At 39.6% G+C, this 18,167-nt stretch overlaps 2 protein-coding genes across 12 annotated transcripts in view; one reads left to right on the top strand and one right to left on the bottom strand.

Moving 5' to 3' along the window:
• LOC6532841 (protein nutcracker) overlaps positions 1 to 18,167 on the top strand; it is a 96,521-nt gene that overhangs the window by 14,810 nt on the left and 63,544 nt on the right. For 2 of the 11 annotated variants that reach the window (XM_039373597.2, XM_039373596.2), the window contains exons 1-2: positions 4,790 to 5,213; positions 11,864 to 12,886. The exons of 6 other annotated variants lie outside the window; for them this stretch is intronic. In XM_039373597.2, coding sequence (XP_039229531.1) covers positions 12,046 to 12,886 — 841 coding nt within the window. In that variant the 5' untranslated portion in view covers positions 4,790 to 5,213; positions 11,864 to 12,045. Of the gene's footprint in view, positions 1 to 4,787; positions 5,214 to 11,863; positions 12,887 to 18,167 lie in introns of those variants that run through there. 3 more of the 11 variants (XM_015194165.3, XM_015194163.3, XM_015194155.3) reach the window with 3 other exon arrangements.
• On the bottom strand, positions 612 to 3,172 carry LOC6532844. Its single transcript, XM_002093545.4, has 2 exons — positions 1,776 to 3,172; positions 612 to 1,069 (listed from the first exon to the last, which is right to left on the bottom strand). The coding sequence occupies exons 1-2, from the start codon at positions 1,785 to 1,787 to the stop codon at positions 848 to 850; spliced, it is 234 nt and encodes a 77-aa protein (XP_002093581.1). The 5' UTR covers positions 1,788 to 3,172; the 3' UTR covers positions 612 to 847.

Genomic DNA, 18,167 nt, shown 5'->3' with positions numbered 1-18,167 from the left:
CATGTAAACTGCTAGAAAAAAAATGTTAATATTAGATATTTCTGCATTATAAACATTTTTGAGCCTACACGTTTACCACTTGTTTCCTCATGTTTTTTTTTATTGGAAGCATTATTTAATGCTCAAAGTTCACATATTTGTGTGTAATTTTTTCGAGTGCACTCCACTTTACCCATTGCGTGCTTGGGACAACATAAGGCAACTTAGTTGCCATAATTTGCACATTTTAGCAGCGATGCAAATGCACGCCAACGCATGCCAGCGACAGTTGACCCCCGACCCCTGGTGACTCCTTCCCTCTCACAGCATCCCCCCCTTCTATTTGGTTTGCCCCCCCCCCCTTGAGCCCACAACAACCGCCCAAAACGCCCCGTTTTGCCACATGAAACATGATATACGAGCCAACACGAATGTTTTTGATAGCTAACGGAAATTGCCAAGAAAACCAGCAGCAACGGCAGAAACAAATTCGTAAATATTTTAAAATACGCCTCTGCACCCACAAACACTGTGCACTGCGCGAAAAGCTGTGATATAAGCTAAATTTCTTATAAGAAAGCTTTTATATATGTGGTGAATGCTTTGCAACCCAAATAAACATAATAAAATCATTTGATTCTGGTTATTATAAGTTTTAATTTCTGTTCAATTATTTAACAACTGTTTTTCTGCGAGTGTAGGGCCAATGCCACTCCCCATTTGCAGCCCCTTTTAATCTGCAGTTGCTCAAAGCAAATGACTGCAAATAGCTGGCCTTTGGTATGCGAATCTTTATCGGTTTTATCAGCTTTATTTGTTCATTAGGTCGTCGTCATCATCGGGTATTATCATCGTGGTACAGTGAAGCTCAGCGTCTCAGGTACACCGAGCTGTAGGGGTAGGCTCCGTAGGCGTAGGGCGTGGCATAGACGCCGCTGGTGTACGCAGCACTGTACGCGGCTGGTGCGTAGACTCCGCCGGTGTAGGCGTAGGGCGTGGCAGCCACCACAGGCGAGGCCGCACTGTAGGCGGTCAGGAATTGCGGCTTGCCACAGGCAACGGCCAACAGGGCGCACAGGCACAGAGCGAACTGGTTTGAAAGTGGCGGAAAAGGGGGATTTTATTAGCCAAGGAAAACAATTACAGTCTTGGGGAAAATAATGGACCTGCCAAAACAATGGAGCCTCTGAGATTTTCGTAAAGAACATAAGTTGGGATTTTAAAGGAAATTAAAGTGCTGCGTTGGTTTAAAGTTTCATTAAGCAATATATCTGAGATTGGTATATCTATTGGATTGAACTAAGTTGCTAATAGGTGCTAACTTTACTGAGAGATTCTTTTATCACTGATGTATTTGAGAATTCACTTTCTGTTAAAATACATTATCACTTTCTGTAAAGCTACATTATCAAGTTCTTTAGGATACTTTAAGATCACTTCCTTTAAGATACATTATTACTTTATTTAAGATACTTTAAGATCACTTCCTTTAAGATACATTATTACTTCATTTAAGATACTTTAAGATCACTTCCTTTAAGATACATTATTACTTCATTTAAGATACTTTAAGATCACTTCCTTTAAGATACATTATCACTTCCTTTAAGATACATTATTACTTCCTTAAAGATACTGTATTACTTTATTTTAAGATACTTTATCTCTTTCTTTAAGACACTTCATCAATATCTTTTTTATACATTATCACTTCCTTTAAGATACTTTATCACTTCTTTTAAGATACTTGTATCCTTCTTAAGTAAATACCACCTAGTAACCCTTCAGGTACTCACAAACTTGAACATCTTGGCTTGATTGGTTGTTGGTGCTATATCCGCTGATTGAACAGAAACTGATATGATTAAACAATCGCAGAAGCTCCGGCTTTTATAGTAAAACTTGAGTTGACTTTTGGCTTTACCAGCGAAGTGCGTGGGTGGCCCATGGAAAGGGGGAGGTGGGCGGTGGGTTAGAGGTCACTCTTGACCGTGGCACGTTTGCTCATTTTCTGTAGTATTGTTTTTTCCTCTGGTATTATTTCTTTTTGCTACTACTTTGCTGGCCCGTTTTAATTTGGCTGCTGCCTTTTGGCCCAAACGTCTTTATGGCCGCTTTGCGTTGCGTGCACTGCATTCCTAATTGAGCTCTGTTTACCTATGTATGTTTTTTGCTACATGTTTTTGGTTATCGTCGATACTATAGACAATAGCAACAGGGGGATAGAAATAAACGGAAGCAATCAGAAATTCCCCGAGCAAATGCCATTTGACCTCTGGCAATGTTAATTTGCGTTGGCCAGATTGTCAATTATCGTTATGACTGCCAGAGATTCCTTTTCAGGTCGCAAGTAGAAAATTCCAAGAGCAATTCCACTGCGAAGACCTCGCAAACGGGTTGCCTTGGTTGCTACCCTTTGTTACCCTTTGTGAGCCTCGTTTTTCTAGCCCCTTTGCATTGCTGTGTTCCCATTGTTAAGATGCAGCTGATTGTGCTTACACTGCGAGAAACTATTAGCTTGTAACTCTAGGGGTAAGCATCTATATCAATCAAGTCAGTCAAATGTAGTGAATATATAGATTGTCACATTAAAGAGTTTTATTGGTTGGATTAAAACTAGAAACTTCTTTGTTGTTACTCCTTGGCCACTCTGCAAACATTCAATTTGTCAAGTTGCTAAATTAAAGCCGCTTTTCAGCTGTGGGCCCCGCCCACTCAACCAAGACCGCCCACTTTCTTTGCGCTCGCCCATTGTTGAATGCTGTGCATTTTGCATTTTAAATACAATATAAATTAAGTTGGCAGCTAGTGGCATTGAGAATGAGTTTTCGGCAAAGTGAATGCTGCTGAGTGAATGAATGGCAGCCCTTTTATCAGGATTCTCAAGTTAATTTCGCTGAAGGATAAGAGGGTCGGGGAAAATGGTGCGGGAAATGCGGGGGGAAAACTGACATTGAAGACGAATTGCTCGCCCGGAATGAAGTGGCATTTTCTTCCGGTGGGCGGAAAACTTTCCTTGGCGTTTGAATAAAACGATGAGCTGTTTGCTGAATTCAACAGCGCAATGCTTTTTTTAAATACTATTGTTAACGAAAAATCTAGCTAAAGTTATTCTTCATTCCGATATCAATTTATTCAAATTATTTATCCATAAATAAGCAAAGAATGTTTGCCAATTCTTAAATTGTTAATCTTATATTTTCCTTATTTAACAAATTTTTTTTTACTAATATTTAGTTAGTAAAAATAAACAAACGTTTTTTTATTATATGCTATTTTTTTTAGTTTTGGAGTCACCCAAAAAACCCGCTAGAAATTTCTCGCATGCGAGAAATAATGAGTACTGCACTGCTTGAAACAGTGCTTCGCAAACTGCCAGTGCCTCTGAAACTGCTATTGTTGTGCTCTCTCCCTGAAAATTCGCTCTTTTTTGGGTTTTCCATTCTGTTTTTCATTTGCGGACCTGCGCTTTTCATTTGCCGGCATTTGTGGAGCACAACAACATTCCAGCGCAGAGTTTTCCCCCCTTGTTTTTCCTCCCTTTCGTATATCCTCCTATCTCATTAAATTTTTCCAACTAGAGCGAATGATACTTCCGTTTCCTGTTTTATATAAATAGGATTTACAATTTATAAATATACATATTTAGTATATATATAAATAGTTTATACTATATATGAAGTAAATAAATACAGAGGTGCCAATTTTGTATTTCATTTTAAATTAAAATTAAAATTCAAATTAGAAATTATATTTTCTATATTTTCCAATTAAATTGCAGGTTCCAAATAAAATAAGATTTAAAATGTTTTTTTTGCTGAGAAAATCTGTAATTTATTTCTTCGATTTTTGTCCTAAGATAATACCAGCAGTTCACTTTCTCGAGTGCGCACTGTAGGGTGGTTTTGTAGTGGCCCTAAAAATAGGAGACGCCACCACTCGTGAAAATTCTTGAAGAGCAGTTTGGGAAATTCCTTACCCAAAAGTTATATATGGCCGAAAAGAGATTTGCCTCGCGCCATTGTTTATCCACTATTTTGGTTGTGTGTATGTGTGTGTGTGTTTGTTTTTGGAAAAACAAGGTGAAATTGCTTTTGAAGTGCGGCTGCTTCTTGTTTTTCTTTCGCTTCCCCCCCAAAAAAAAGATTTTCATTTGCCGATTGCCTCATTGGATTTTGAGGGATTTAAGTTTTCGAGAGGGGAATTAGTATTATTTGCTTGTTTCTGCTGCGGCGGAATGCAAATTGATTTTCAATAGTTTTTCCACATTTTCCAGACTCTTTGGCTTTCCACTCAAATTGCCACTTATCATTGGGTGGTGAAATTTGTGGCTGTGAATTGCAAAACAATGAGCAAATCTAATTCAATTTGAGTTAATACAATTAACTGCTGTGAATGTCAAATGAAAGGCAGACCAAGTTCACTGCATTGCTTAAATTGACTTTAGTTAATATCGCTTCCTAATTTAGCAAACAAAAAACTTATATAAATATATAGCATATTGAAAAAAAAGCACTATTGCAATTGAAAGCAATAATAATATAAATCTGTTATAGTTTGAAAGTCATGTATTATCTTACCCTACAATATTGCTTAGATGCCATGGCATTAATATCATATTAAATCAAGAAATTTAACAATAGATAGTTAATCAAGTTTGGCGCCAAAATTTTGAAAATTTCATTCATACAGCCGCGGTGTGACCGCGCTGCCGAAGAATGCCGCCAAACGGGCGAAACTCGGCCTCATCGGCCGCCTAGTAGCTGGCCACACTGCGCCATATAAACAATTTTTTGTCACAATTTTTTTGAGAGCAGACGAACGCGCATCGAACGCCAATTGGGGATCGTAAAGTCGGGAAATCAACGCCGCGCTCGCTTCGAAATACAAAGAAAACCCCACAAACATTCAGTTAAATTCGCATTGGCAAAGTTTTCAGTTCCGATTTGATTGAATTTCACGGTGCAAAGCAAAAGAGAATTTTCAAACGTTTGCTTTTGTTGTTTCGCCGCTTCGTTCGTTGTTGTTCTTTTTGTTGTTTTTTTCCGGCGCGTCGCTTGGCGTTTCATGTGTGTGCGTACGTGTGCGTGTATGTGTAAATACGTGCAGCTGTGTGCGTGCGTCAGTTTGATTTAAATAAATTATTAGTGAAAGAGCAGCGAAGTAAAAATAAAGAATGCGAAAAAGCGCAAGTAAATGCAATAAAAATATTACACATTAAATAATCAACAAGTGTAAGTGCAAAGCCAGTGAAAAGCAAATGCAAAAGCAGAGAAAAGAAATGAAAATAAAAGCAGGCAAAAGCAGAAAGCAAAATTGTTGTAACATTTGAAGAGGCCAATATTAAATTCAAATGGCTATTAAAAATCGAAGATCGAGGCAAAGTGCAAAAGGCAACAAAACTACGAAAGCGCCCAAAAGGAAAATCCGGTTTTACAACTTCTCTCTTCACACACTAAACTCACTCACTCACACCAGCACACCATCGCATTCTCTCTGAGAAACTTCAACTAAAATTCCTTTGGTTGATTTTAATGAATTTTCTATGGGAATTTCACCAGCTCACGAGCTGAAAAAGCTAAAAACAATAATAATCGTAGATAAACAAATAGTGTGAATGGAAAATCAGCTGCGACAGGTGCAAAGAAAAACAATACTTTTATGTGAGTTCGATCACAGTGAATGCTCCGTAAAGAGGGAAATATAAGTTATCTGATTAGAAATAATATAAATGATAAATATAGTTTTAAACAAAATAATTTAACTTATGCTCAAATCATTTAAAGTGCTAGAAAGTGCAAAAAAAAATGTTTTAAATATATTAATATTTATCCATTTTCAAGCTTGACTGTAGCTCAAGTGTTTAAAAAACCATCCAGAAATGCCTCGTAAAAAAGTGAAATCAATAACAAAAGAATTTGGGAAAAAAGCTGAAAGCGGCCCATAAAAATAGCATAAACAGAAAATAATAATAAACCAGTCAAAAAATAAGCAGTTAGCTGTCTCACTCTCTCTTTCGTTCACTTGGGCATTTGCGTAAACAATAAGCCGCTTTACAGTAATTTCTGGCACCTGCTTTTTGTTTACACAAATGCATAAATATGTTGGAATATGAATAAATAAATTCATTTTACCCCATCACACGCTCGCTCGCTAAATGGAATTTTCACACGAAAAATGGGAAAAATGTGGAAATATTATAGCGCCTACACTTGTGTTATCTTATCCGTACCACGCTTTTAATGATGGTGCAATTGAAAAAATAGCAGAGAAATGTGCTACAATTGCTTCCTTATCACAAAAAAAAAAAAAACAAAAAATGGGTATTACCTGGCGGAAAGAGATAGTAATAGTGGTGGCAGGGAGGCCAAGAAAGAGATGGGTGTACGGGGTAGGAAATTACATATTTCATTATTTCCTTGCCCGATTTTTCCGTTTTTCCGACCAAATACTTTTATCTACTTACAATGTTGTCTAGACAGATTCCTTTGCTTTTCTTCCTTCTTTTTCTTGATTTTTTTTTGCCACCCATTTCTATATATTTACTTGGGCATGGGAAAAGTCTGGTAGTGGTGTGTATACTACGGGATTTCGCACCCTCTCCTAGGATTTTCCTCCGCTGCTGCCGCCTTTACTACTTTTTGTTGTGCTCCAGACTTCAGTTTACTCCACTTTGCGCCGACTTTCGACCCCCCACACCCCCAAATTTCCACACCCACCAAAAGGGCCACCCCCTTTTGTGAAGCACCCCCCTTTGCAGCATCCAGCAACCCCCAAAACGCATTCTCTGCTCCCTTTTATTGCCTTTCCTTGTTGTGTTCAGACAGTGGGGCTTGCCTAATTGAAACTAAGCTCAACTGAAGAATTAAGAAAGAGCTACATTCTGTTTAGAGTTTATTCTAGTATTTCCCAGAAATTTTTCAGCTATTAATAAAGTATAAATGATAAACTATAGGACATACATTTTTCGAGTTTCCAATCATTGTTTACTGTTAAGAATCAGCTGTTTGTCAGCTGCTTCATCAAAAGAGCGCAGTGTGACCATGCATGGCAAGTAAAATTACAAATTTTTCGAATTTCAAAACATCCCCATGCATTTTACTACAAATTCCTTTTGATAAATTGCATACTGTAGTGTTTGGCTTTGTGGGCGCCGTTTGCGCGCAAATTTAAATTTATGCGAACTTTCTGTCCGCTCTCTCTCTTTCTCCCCGCATATGCCCATCTCTTTTCCCTCTCCGGGATGCAGAAGTTTCTGCCGAAACAACAAAAAAAAAAAAAAAAAACAACGGAGAATGACGACTCTTGTCCAACGTTTTGTTTGTGTTTTTGTCCATTGGTTTTTGCTGTCTGCCGCGTTTTTGCGTTTTTGTTGCTGCCATTGTCGTTGCAACGGCAGAAAGAGATGGGGCGACTGGGGCGGGACAGAGAGGGCTGCTGCAGACAGAGATAGAGAATTGCCAGTGAATTGTGAATTGCGTTCCATTAGCAGCAACCCCGAACACTTGTACTTGCGGACTGTGCTGCATGGGCACAGTGGAATGGGATGTATTTGAATTGGAGTTATTACTGTTTTCCCCATTTAATATTGAGGGGTATTTGCTTGTTTTCCAGAGTTAAAAGCATCTTAAACAAAACATTACTGCACCTGCACAAAATGTAAGCCACCCCTAATTGCCCACTGTGCAGCCCACTGTGCGACAGCTGCTGGTCAAAAGAGTTGATTGTTGTTGGTTTTGCCCACTGCTGCTGTTTCGCTTTTTGTTGCCTTTTCTGTTTGTTGCTGCCTCCGTATTTCCTTCACCTCTCCCCCTTTCCCGCCTTTCCTTTCCTTTCCTTTCAATTTTCTTGTGGCGTTCGACAAATTTGTTGTTTAAAGTCGCGTGTGCTGGAAGTTGTTATTATTATACTTTTGTTTTTTTCGCTGCTGCTGCTGCTTTTACATAAACAATATTTTTTTGTTGTACACAAAAGTTCTGCTGCCACCGTTTTTATCTGTGTGTTTTTTCTGGATTTTTTTTTGCGCTCTTAATTGGATTTGATTGCTTTTGGCTGGCGGCGCCTCTCAAACGAAAAATCCATGAATCTGAGAGGTTTTTTTTTTTTGCTGATGTTGCTGCCGCAAATCGCATTAGTTTTTGTTACTATTTGGTTCCCAACGCTTTCCTTTCTTGTCTCACATTTATTTCGATTTTTTTCGCAAGCCCATTGTTTGGTTTTTACAGGCGAGATTCCCTAAACCGGATGTTCCCATAACTTGAACTACATTTCTAGAACTAAATGCCTAAATTACCATTATCTCTTAGGCATTTCTTGACTTTTTCCAAATAAGTTTCCTTTAACGTAAAAGAAATAATCTTCTTATATATTATTTAAAGTAAAAAAAAATAATCATGATTTATCTCGATTAATTACTAATAGTAATGAAAACGATTTCAAGTAAATATGATTACATTTATAAGTTGATCAATGAGAAATTGCCATATTATTTTACCATACTTTAACTTAAGATTTTTAATAGATTTGTTTAAAAGGTGTTGGACTGTATTTCAGTTCATTTCTTTGGCAAAGCCAGAGTTGCCCCAAAACTGAAAGTCGGGCCTCCCTCTCAGTGTGTGCGTCTCTTTCTAACCCGCGCTGCTGCCGTCTCTTTCCCATGAGAATAAAATCGCTAAACTACTGAACTGTAAATGAGGTTCAATGAACTTGCCACAAGGCGAGTGCAAGAGAGACGGAGACTGCGAGCAAGCGAGAGGGGGACATTCGCTCTTTGTTGGAGCTTTTTCCTCATATTTTTTTACATTTTTTTTTTAATATGCGCCTGCTGACGTTGCAAGTTGCTTGCATCGTTCCACATGTGCAATGTGCAATATGCAATATGTTGCAGCCTGCCCACCACCCCCTGAAGCCTCCAACCGCCCCTGCACTTTCCCTCCGCCCCAGCAAGCAACGCATTTGCTAATTTAATCGCCTCTCTTTCTTTTGGCGCCGTCTCTTTTGCACTTCGTTTCAATGGATGTTCATTAAAACAAATGCTGTCGACATAAAAAATAAGTTGTATGTTGGCTTCGTCGCTCCGACAAAAAAATACACAGGAACATAAGTGTAATTACTTATTTTATGCATATTAAAAAAAGAGATAATTAAAATTCAAAGGTAAATTGAAAAAATATTTTTTTTTGTAAGGTGTTTTGTTTTAGGTGTTATGTTATAGGTGTTATGTTTTAGGTTTTATGTTTTATGTGTTATGTTTTAGGTGTTTTAGTTTAAAAAAAAATTTGTTACTATATATATTTATATACAAATTTGTTGTGTTGTTTTTTGCACTGCCTTTAGCAACAAATGTTCCACATTCAGCCCCCCCCTCCCCCCGGTTTCTCCCCACTTCCTGAGCCCTCTTCAATTCTCGCCTGGCCGCCTTTTTAATGCGAGTCGCGCGCCAAATCCACAAAGCTGAATACCAAAAAAAATAAAAGAATGTAAAGTAAAAAGTTAACTAACTGCCGACTCAAAACAGAATCGAAGCTAACGAGCCAAAAGTCAGTGCACTGGAACAAGCCACTCAAAAAAACCACAAAACATCGGACAGCGGACCACAAATGCCTAGTTACTGTTACTCTTGGCCAAGATTTCGCCCAGCGCTGTTCTGCTTAACAATTCTCCACTATTTCCATCGACTTTGTGGGCCAGCAGAGCAGGCAAGAAATTAAAAACAGATACAGATATTTATATGGGCACTTTAATGACGGCCAGTCATTAAGAGTAGGCCTAAACGGCTCTTGAGCTGAAGGAATTCAGATTGGAAAAGTTCCTATTTAAAATATATAAATCTTGGAATAATTTCTAAATTTCTCTTTATTGTTTAATAAATATTTTACATGAAGCGCTGGCACTCAGAGATCACGAAAAAGTGAAAACAAATTTAACCAAAAGCAGAACGATTTGAATTGAAGGAAGAAACACGAATTGAATTTCAATTCGCCGCACAGTAAAAATATTCTTTTTCTGTTGGCCGCCCTTTTTGCCCTCGAGTTCCTTAATATGTTCAAGTTCCTTCATATCTTCAGGTTCCTTAATATCTTCAGGTTCCAGCTGTCGTGTCTGGTTTATTATTTTTTCTTCGATTTCTGGATGGTGCCGCTTTGTGTGTATCCTGTCATCATCATAATCTGCCCGTAATTCCGCTTACCTGTGCGCTTTGCGTGTCTGCGTTTCTCCTTTTCTCCGATTCCCCGATTCTCCTTTTCCCCGATTCTCCTTTTCCCCGATTCTCCCTTTCTCCGATTCTCACATTTTTTCACTGCCATATCTCTCGGGCTGAACCTTTCAACTGAACGAAGTTACCTACCTGCGTTCCAATATGCATTCTAATAAGATTTTCCCCAACTCGAGCTGACTCAACTCGTTGCCCTTTGACCTTACCACCAGTTGTCGAATGGTAGAAAATGGGGGGAAAAAGATTTTAAATTCTGTGGGGAAACTTTTTGGCTTTCCGCTCGAGTCGAGTTTGAGTTTCGTTGTGTCTGAGCTGCAAAAAGGATTTGTTTCACCGCCGGGATTTAAATGCACTTTCGCACTTTGCACTGCGGCGGTAGTTTTGTTCTTTTGGCTTGAATTTCCAAAATGGGATTTATTTTTCAACGTGTTTTCTTTGGGCAAATAGTGGCTATTTAAGCAGATTCGAATTTGTAATGAGATCATCTCTACTTAACTGGTGCTAATTACCATTTTACAGTCTTATTTTCATAGGCTCTTTTGTTAGAGTTCTGACTTTTACAGTCTTTTTTTCACAGGCTTTTCTGTTAGAGTTCTGAATTTCAATGACTTGTGTCGACTTAAAATGGGAAAATTTAAACATTTTTCTCTACTTATTTCGATTATCGCCACAATTTACCCCTTTCGCTTATCTTAAAGAGCTGGAAATTGGCTTGGCAAGTAGCGCCCCTCGTGTGTTTAACCCCTTTCCCCCAACCCACTTGGCTTGGTTACACTCGATTTCCCCACGGACACTTCAATTTGAAGCGCACCCCCCTGTTCCCCCCGGCTGCCTCGTCCTTGTCCATTTCCTTTGTTGCCTTTGGCCATCCTCCAGAAATCCTTTGGAGCCCCTCTCCCTCCAGCTCGTTTTGGCTTCTTTTGTTTCAGTTCAAGTGGAGCAGTGGTGCAGTGCACATGATGATGCTCCATTTCCTTGGATGGATTTCCATCAACTCCATCAGTGTGTTTCTCACTCTATTTTCACCCCGGCTTTCCCTCCGCATCATTTTGGCATGGAAAATCTTCACCAGCTGTCGGCAATTGCAGCGTTTTTGATGACGACAACGTCAAGTGGTTGCGTTCTGTGTGTTTTTACTGTGGCTTTTGTGGCATTTTGTGGAAAATGCTAGCTGCATTCTCAGTTAATTTTCTCGAAGGGAAACCCATGTAAGCAATATTGCTGTTGGTTGTGTTATTTTATCTTTTGTCAAATGCCAAATTGTTGAGTAAATGGACTACGCAAGATACAAACTTGCTCAAAATAATACAATTTACCGAATGCAAACGGTAGTTATGTTTAAGCACAAAAATGATTTGAGCAATAAAGGTCTCTGATGTTAAAGTTTAATTATTTATCACATTAAAAAACAATCATGTGTGGGTGAAAGAGAGAGAAAAGTCGTGGTTTTTGATGCCTTTTGATAAAAGTCTCGTGCCATTCAGAATTATTTGAAGGGCAATTAAAGCGATTCAAATAGAAGCATAAATACGCAGAACAGAACATTTGCTGCTAAATCAAGTGACAAGTGCCTAGTTAAACTGTGCTTGTGGTTGCCTGCTGCCCCAGAAAATACGGCAACTTGCAACAAGCAAACGCCATCAACCAGCAACCTCATTTTAATTGCAGCAATTAAGGCGCCGAAAGAAAAGTGAAACCCTTGAAAAAGTGACACAAGAAGAGTGAAGTGGGTGTGAAAAGCGTGGAAAACATAGGAAAAGCCACGCACACGGGCGTGCTAACCGCCAATTAGCCGAACAACCAAAGTCACGTGACAATGAAGTAGTAAGAGTGTTTCCCACTCGACAATCATGTCGCTGCGCAGCAACAAGTTGCACAGCCAACAGTCGACGGCCAGCAGCAACAGCAACGGCAGCAACAGCAGTGGCAACAGCAACAGCAATAGCAGCAACTTGCAACAGCAGCAACATCCGCCAATGGCGTACCAACAGCAGCAGCAACAACTGCTGCAACAGTTGCAGCAGCAGCAGAAGTTTCAGGCGCAGCAGCGAGGCAACACCAGTCGCAATAATCTGGCCACTTTGGTGGCGGCCATCAATGGACACGACGGTGGTCAGAACTCACCGGGCAACAGTGGCTATCAACTGTCACCCGCTGCGGCCTCTAGGGTGGCCCATGCACCGCCCCACTCGCCGCTGGGTCCACCCTCGTACTCCGCTGCCACCGCGCAGTCCGCCTTCAGTTACTACGGACAGCATCAGCAACATCAGCAACATCAGTTGCAATTGAACCACAATTACCAGCAGCAACAGCAACAGCAGCAGCAACAATTCCAGTTGCAACAGCAGCAACAGCAACAGCAGCTGCAGCTGCAGCTGCCACCGCCCGATCTCACCGATGGCATCGATCATCCCTCCGCCCAGACGGCCACGCCCCCGGACTCGCCAAACGCCCAGTCCACTGGGCCATCGGATCTGGAGCAGCAGCTGTGTGTGGTCGCCAAAATGCAGAAATCGGTGACCATCACTGTCACGCCGCAGCGCAGCAACTCGATGGACTTCCTCAACTTCGAGGAGAAGCGACAGCTCATCGCCTCCTCGTTATCCTTATCGGATATCCTGCACAGCAGCAATGCGCAGCAGCAGCAGCAGGCGGTCAAGGATGGACTGGCCATCAACGGGGGGCAGTGCGGTAAGTTTCTGGAGGTTTTCCTTGGGGGAAATATAAATGGAGATGGTTATATGGCAACTCACACTTTGGGATTTAATACTGGTGCATATATGGAAAGTCTTGCAAAGGAGGATAATTATTATTTAATTTACAAAGACATTTACTTTGTGATTGAAATATAAGGAAGTGAGTTGAATATATATGTAAAGCTTTGCAAAGTAGGATAATTATTTTTTAACTTATACAGACATTTACTTTGTGATTGAAATATATGGAAGTGAGTTGAAATAATCTACTCTTTCCAAAAGTGCGTCTGAAAAGGTGCCCTTTAACCTCCTGTTTGGTTTTGAAACTGAAGCCATTTTAAAGGGGAAGCGCATTCCATTGGAGCTGCACCCTTTGCACCACACCCTGAAAATTCCCATTCCCACTACCCTTCCCTTTCCCCTCGACATGTATGTCACACCTGATGTGTGTGTTGTGCACACAGAGAAAGAATTAAAGCTGTGCCCTCTGCCCTCCCCTCTCCTTTCCCCTCACTGTCCTACAGCATATTGTTTCGCTTTAGGCATCAGATAAAAGCGTTGACAAACCCAATCCGCTGCCGAACGCAGCCCCGCCCTGTTTTTTTTCCATCCCCAACCGCCCACAATCGCAGAGTCAAGTGCAGTGAACCATTTTTGGGGCCCGTCGACGGGCAAACAGAAATGGAAAATGGGAAACGAACGAAAAACGATGAAAAAAAATCACATTTCCGCTCTGCACTGAAGTGTAAAAAACGAATTAACAAAGGAAATAAAGTATTGGAGTTTAAGTTTGAAATGCGCATGCAAACCAAAACTTCTTTAACAGATGTTTAAATGAATTATATTCAAACTGAAGTGCGTTTATCGAAACATTTACTAATTTCACTCAACTTCAATTTAAATTTGAATTTTCCCTATAAGTTTTGAGATGTTTCTCCATTTATTTAACAAGTAAGCTTGCTTTAAAAGATATTATATATTTTTATTTGACCATCTTTAACAACGGTCACCGTTTGTTTTATGCTCTCTTATTTATTGTGCCTCGTTTTATAAGTTTATTAGCCCCTTTATTTGCCACCTTTTATTAGACTCATTCAACAAGTCATCGTGGCAATCATTTCTGCCCCATATCCGATTACCGTGACATGTCAATACAAATCACAGTGGACCTCAGTTGCCAACTTAACCCACTTACCCACTGGGCAAATCTCACCGCAGCCGCCTGGCATTTCTTTCTCTATTTTATATATATTTCTCCATAATATTATTTCGAGTTGAGTGACTCATAATCGGGCATCATCAATCAAAGCAAACTTAATTCGAGTCGAGAGAGAAATGCCGAGCGAGGCAATAAAATAATACAGCCAACGAATGAGCTTGTTGACTATTTTTAGAAAAATTCGCTAAGTTATTGGCATTTAAAGATGCAATTAAAGTGCTTTGCACTTGCCTTTGTCTTTGCCACAGTTTCTGCCGAAGATTTCAAGTTCAAGTGGCGACTTGAAATGGCTTTTTAATGCGTCTGCCCTCGCGGGCACGTGGCTGCAAATAATAAAATTAAAGCAGATAGGCGATGGAGTTTGTGGGCTAATTCAGTGTGTCAAACCAGAGTCGATGATTCATTTCAGTTATGTGAGGAGGTTGTACGCAAACACAGGTGTTCGTCGCTAGCTGCACCTCAAAAAATTCAGCTATAAATTAAAATAGAAAAGCTTAACTTTTTGGAGATAATTTACTGATCGCTGTTGATATGAATATTAATATTGATTTTGGATTGATGGCGTCAGTGTCAGAGAAATTTGATGTGAAATATATATTTAAAAAGCTAGTCTGAATGTTAGTAATAAATATGTCTATAGATACCACAAGTAATGATCAGATACTTATTGCCACATTGTGGTTAACCACGAAAGTGGTGTCCAATTGTTTTCCGTGCATGTATCGAAGTCAACGTCTTTGTTTCGCTGTTGTTTTGTTTTGTGTTGTTTTGTTTTGTTAGTGTTGTTTGACTGCTTTTGGCTTAGCCGCATTCCTTGAATATTTTTGCAATTATTTTGTATAAAAGTGATGCCGATTAAATCGGGTTTTCTGCGACTTGTTACTTTCGTTGCCGCCGATGTGATGTGCGAAATTGTCAAGCATTTATATAACAACAGCTTTTATAGCCCGGTCATCAATTGATCTCCGAATTAAAAGCCCCCTGTGCCATTTCCCATGACATTTATTTTTTATTTTTAGCAAAAATTGTAAAATCAATAGCAAAAAACACTGGCGATGGGAATTTTTCGATGTTCAATTACTGGTTCGCAAAAAAGGCAAACAACAAATTGCCTTCAATAAAGCATAAATCGAACTAACTGCCGATACCCCTCACCCCTTTTGCCACCTGAAAACGCTTTTCAATTTCGTTTCAATTCATTTTCCCTAACGGTCGAGTCTTCTGGAAATTGTTCTAGACCCGCATTTCCCCCTTTTTTGCTTCAAATTTTGCTGCCCAGCTGTGCAAATCAATAAGCTGCTGTTCTAGTAGTATTTTTATTTTTTTTTTTTTCCAATTTTCCATCGTACGCCTATCCATAATAAGGCCATAAACTGTATACAATGTCGCGTCGCTCCACCTAAAAATTTCATTGAAGTAGATTCGATTCTGGTTTTGTTTTTCTTTGTTTTTTTACAATTTGCTGCTCGTTTTTCTATTTTCAATTTGCACGCCAATTTCGCTGTCAGATCTACAGTTACTGCCCATTAGCCGTAAAAAATACAGTAGCCATAAAAGTGGAGTGCTGAAATGAGGAGGCAAGTCGAGTCTCGAGCTGACTGGAGCTGAAAGCCTGACAGCCGGCGGACGCCAAAAAAGCAAACAAAGTTCTCGAAACGGTAGCAGGAATAATAATTACAAAGTCAGGCGAGCACATGTTCTCCTTAACCCATTGGAGTCCGTTTTTTCAAAGGCTCTAAGAAGTATCTCTAGATGGAGATGGTTAAAATTTGTCAAAATAGACAGTACTATAAATTACTTTAATTTGATTCTATATTCCAAACTTTATATATTAAAAATGTAATGATGTAGGGATAACCTGCTGCTTTTAAAGCTTATATACTACAGCTGAGTGCTTAATGCCGCCACAAAAACTAGGGGTTAATGCTGAACCTCCAACTTGACACATGAAGTGGGCTCCAAATGGGATAAAGAGGATTCTCGAGCTTTTGTCAGTGCACAATTTTTGAAGGGGGGCGTGTCCTCCGTTCCGCTATTTATACACCACAAAGGACAGGTACACAATGGACCCACTGGAAGCTGCGTATCCTGCGTTCTTTTTAACCCACTCATGTTCCGCATCCAAATTTAGTTTCTATTGTTCTCATGCTCACCTTTTTTCGATTGACGGGCATTGGGGCAAAAATTTGGCCATCGCTCTGTCTCTCTACTCTTTGTGAATTTATGAATTTATGAATTTATGGGGCCCTAATCGAAGCGAACCGCATTAATCAATATTTTCGGCGTCAAAATGTTTGGCTGATTAAAATTCTTCTATTTTCGGCCTGTCTGCCGAAGAAGGGAAGTGGGCGTTTTTACAATCTTGAATTTGGATTCTTACGTAAGTCGCTTTTTGCGTGCTTACAATTATTTGGCGTTCTTGTGTGTGGGTTCAATCGCAGGTGCTAATTGCTGTCGACTGGAAATGATTACTATTGATTACTTTAGATGATTATCCGCTTCATTAGCAATGTGAGAAATATTTGGTTATTTTTTAATTGATTTTTTGTTGTCGCTGTCTTTGGTTTCCAGGTGCGATAAACTTTCTTAGTCATCAAGCGTTGTTGCTTGTGCTGCTTTGACTTGCTGCTTTTGTCTTGAAACTGTGGCTTTGGTTATGGCCAGATAAGAGTTGTTTGCATAAAACGTGAGTTTACCCATGATTGATAAGTATTTATGTACTGGTCGATTGGGGAGTCGGAAGATTGCTCACCGGGTTTTTTTTTGCACTATTCTAGTATTTGGCAACTGAGTTTGGGTTTATATGGAAAAAACATAAAATAATTTATAGTCTTTAACATTAATACCCATCAAAAAGCAATTCCCACTGCCACAAACTGACATTATCTAAAAACCAATTCATTTCGGAACCAAAGTTCAATTTAGCCGCCGGCTTTAACTTCATTTCACGAGTTTTGAAAGCGTTTTAACACATTTACCTGACGGCTTCTTGAACAAAAAGCTTTGGCACTAAACTTGGAAACCAGGCAACGAATCGAAGCCATGACCCATTGATGATCTGAGCAATATGATTAATGAAACGACGTCTGTAATGACCCTCGGCAAACTCACTTAGTGCCAATAACTTGGCCCAGTGTACGCTGAATACTATGGCTATATTTCTATATATTTATATACGAGTATTTATGTCCCTTAGTGCCATCGAACAATGATCGATCACAGTGGATGGACCGCACCCCGGCCAAATAAAACATAAAGCCAACACGACGGCCATTAATCAGGAAAATGTTTATGTTAATCGGTCAATCGACAGAGTTCAGCACAAAAAGTTCTGCATTCAAAAGAACACCACTCCATTCAACAAAGATTGCAATTTGCTTGCTGTTAATGGCTGAATATGTAAGAGGCTTTGTAAAGTTCAATTTATATGTGAACAAAAATGCGTGAATGTGTATTGCTTTCAGAGAAAAAAAAGCATGGAAAATATATAACTGCAATAATACTTGCTTCACTATAGGAATGCAAAGAATAGTCAAAGAAACTAAATCAACCAAAAAAGTGAACTGAAAACAGTGTCCTGTACTTTGTACTTGAAATTGCAAGATATGCACAAATCAAGATACTGGTTTCTCAGTGCATTTATGTATTCCGATTTGTATCTGTCAGTATTCATCTGGTGGCTGCGCTTAATTAATGAGTAGGAACTGCAAATGATGGCCAGACAGCGGAAGCTGCATTGCAGGTCAAGAGTTTTTGGGGCCCAGTCCATTTCAAAATTGATATCACTTCGTTCGCGCTCTGTCTCTTGCACACTTACGCTGTCTGTCTCTTTCCGGCGGCACAAATATCTAGACTCTAAGTACAGTCTGTGCAAAATGTGTCAAAGTTTGTTGCTCATTTCCGTTGAGTGTCATCGTCATCATCATCATCATCATCAGCGTCAACGTCGTTATTATCATCATCCTGTGCAGACATCCAAGCAGACATTGTCCAGGTGTCGGATTCTGTTTGCGTTGCCATTTTCCAACTTGCCCACCTTTTTCCACAGATTTCCCTT

This window comes from Drosophila yakuba, chromosome 3L (assembly GCF_016746365.2).
Source record: "Drosophila yakuba strain Tai18E2 chromosome 3L, Prin_Dyak_Tai18E2_2.1, whole genome shotgun sequence".
Lineage (NCBI taxonomy): Eukaryota > Metazoa > Arthropoda > Insecta > Diptera > Drosophilidae > Drosophila > Drosophila yakuba.
The sequence above is the reverse complement of the archived record's forward strand: the minus strand, read 5'-3'. Positions and strand labels throughout refer to the sequence as shown.